The sequence below is a fragment of the Olea europaea genome, unplaced genomic scaffold, assembly GCF_002742605.1.
Source record: "Olea europaea var. sylvestris unplaced genomic scaffold, O_europaea_v1 scaffold5327, whole genome shotgun sequence".
NCBI lineage: Eukaryota > Viridiplantae > Streptophyta > Magnoliopsida > Lamiales > Oleaceae > Olea > Olea europaea.
Window position 1 is genome coordinate 28222 of NW_019263652.1, and position 1951 is coordinate 30172.

Sequence of the window (1951 nt, forward strand, 5' to 3'; positions counted from 1 at the left end):
AAGGCTCGTAAGCTCATTGAAGAGACTCAAAAAATCGCAGATTCTCCCAACGCCAGAAAATAAGGGGGTTTTCTTTGCTTCTTCTACAATGGAAAAATTAACTGCATATTTGGCACGTAACCTTAGTTCAGATTGAGAAGTGTAATAAAACTAGATTTCGGGTCAACACTTCTTTGTTTTTTTTAATGGTCCTCATCCTCCTCTTCTTCTTCTTTTGACGATGACTAAAGAAATCATTTGCAAGCTAGCTATCACAAAAAGGAAACATCAATACAAATTGTTGTGATACGGCATTAATCAAAAGATTAGTAAAACTAATCAAAATCAACAAAAATTTTCATCTGCATAACATTTCCGTGAAGAAGGAAAAACATCATCAAACACTACCCAAGTATCTGGGATGCACAATACTTGCTTGACGGTAGTTGGTGTATGGCATCGAATATGCATCGTGTTCGTGTGGATCATGACCATGTCTAAAAGCCAAACAAGCAAGAGCAGAAGCTATGACGAGAAAGACTGCCCCAGCCATTTGCACAACCTTCTCATTCTGCCAATGTTCTTGGTATTCGGCTAGGTAACCTGCCTTGCAAGAATCGCATTCATAACATTCTCCATTTCTGGCGTCTCTCCATTTGAAGCATTCCTCGTCTTGAGAAGCTAGACCAGATTTGGGAGCCACCCAATAGGTTTCATTTTGCACCAGTCCGCATCTGTTGGGAGGCCGGCAGCAACCCAACTATAGAATTTCACAAAAACAAGATAGCATTTTTATAAGAATCAACTGAAAATGAACTAACTAAAGAATGTGTGAGAAGGAGAAAGAGAGAACCCGAAGGTAGCGATGATCATCAATTTGGTTTTGCAATTGCTGATTACAAATGTGAAGGTCGACTAAACACGTCTTGATGACAAGCCAATCCTTGTTATTCACCAAAGCTTTTTGCAACGATGGCGAAAACTGATTCAACCAGTATCCATTCTGGGCTTTTTGCCAAGTCCCATCTGCGCAGTCTTTCGGCAATTCAGAGAACACAAAGGCGGTGAAAAAAGTCACCAAAATAGTCGAAATCAACAAAACCCACAAATAAATCGATTCAATTGCCTTTGATTGAAAGCACAAACCCAATAATCCCATTACAGCAGTGGCTAACATGAAAACTCCCAGCCATATAACGGATTCAGCGTTTTCTTTAAAGCACGCTGTCCGATTCGAATCATTGTGCAATGAATTCGCATGTAGGAGTTGAAGGAATGCGCATAGCAAAATCAGAATGTTAAGAAATGCAAGCACGATTCTGCTACAGGCGAACATGATTTTTTGCTTTGAGCAATCGATTTCTGTAATGCCTTTGCCAAAGCACCAGAAACGACGAGGCGCTTTGGGAGAAGGTAGAATGGTGAAATGGATTCCTTTTGTGAGGAGAAAGTATTTCGGAATGAATAACAGAAAACATGATGAATGGTATGGAAGAAATTTGACGAAACTCTATGGAACAGAATTAGGATGGTTAGATTATTATTTTTTTGGTCTAAGGGAGTCATTTTATGTAAGGTGAGTTATTGTTTCAATCAATGGATAGAGTCAAAAGTTAAAACGAAATAATTATTTTTAAAAAAGGCAAAGAGACATAATTTTCCCGATCATTTATCATTAAATAACTATTACAATATATAATTTTTCAAGAGCATTTTCATCAGGTAGTGATGCTGCAGAGGATCTTCCGTTTATGGTTTATGTGACAACACATTACAACATCTATTTTATCAAGTCAACTTGTTTAGTCGTTATGTGTTAGGCTAAGAACTACAAAAGTCAACCGATTGATACCTATGACAAGGTGCCTCGATCGTTAAAATGAGGTCACGTGTCTTTTCATCTAACGGTTCTTACTTATTCTTTTCTACTATAAAAACTCATACATTGTGTCATTCAAATGTAATGCAAATT

At 37.7% G+C, this 1951-nt stretch overlaps 1 protein-coding gene across 1 annotated transcript; it reads right to left on the minus strand.

Annotated features, from left to right (window-relative positions):
- Positions 1–288: 288 nt before the first annotated feature.
- LOC111388877 (tetraspanin-8-like) lies at positions 289–1375 on the minus strand. Its single transcript, XM_023013693.1, has 2 exons — positions 833–1375; positions 289–739 (listed from the first exon to the last, which is right to left on the minus strand). Exons 1-2 carry the CDS (start codon positions 1313–1315, stop codon positions 377–379), a joined length of 846 nt encoding a protein of 281 aa, XP_022869461.1. The 5' UTR covers positions 1316–1375; the 3' UTR covers positions 289–376.
- Between the last annotated feature and the right edge of the window lie 576 nt (positions 1376–1951).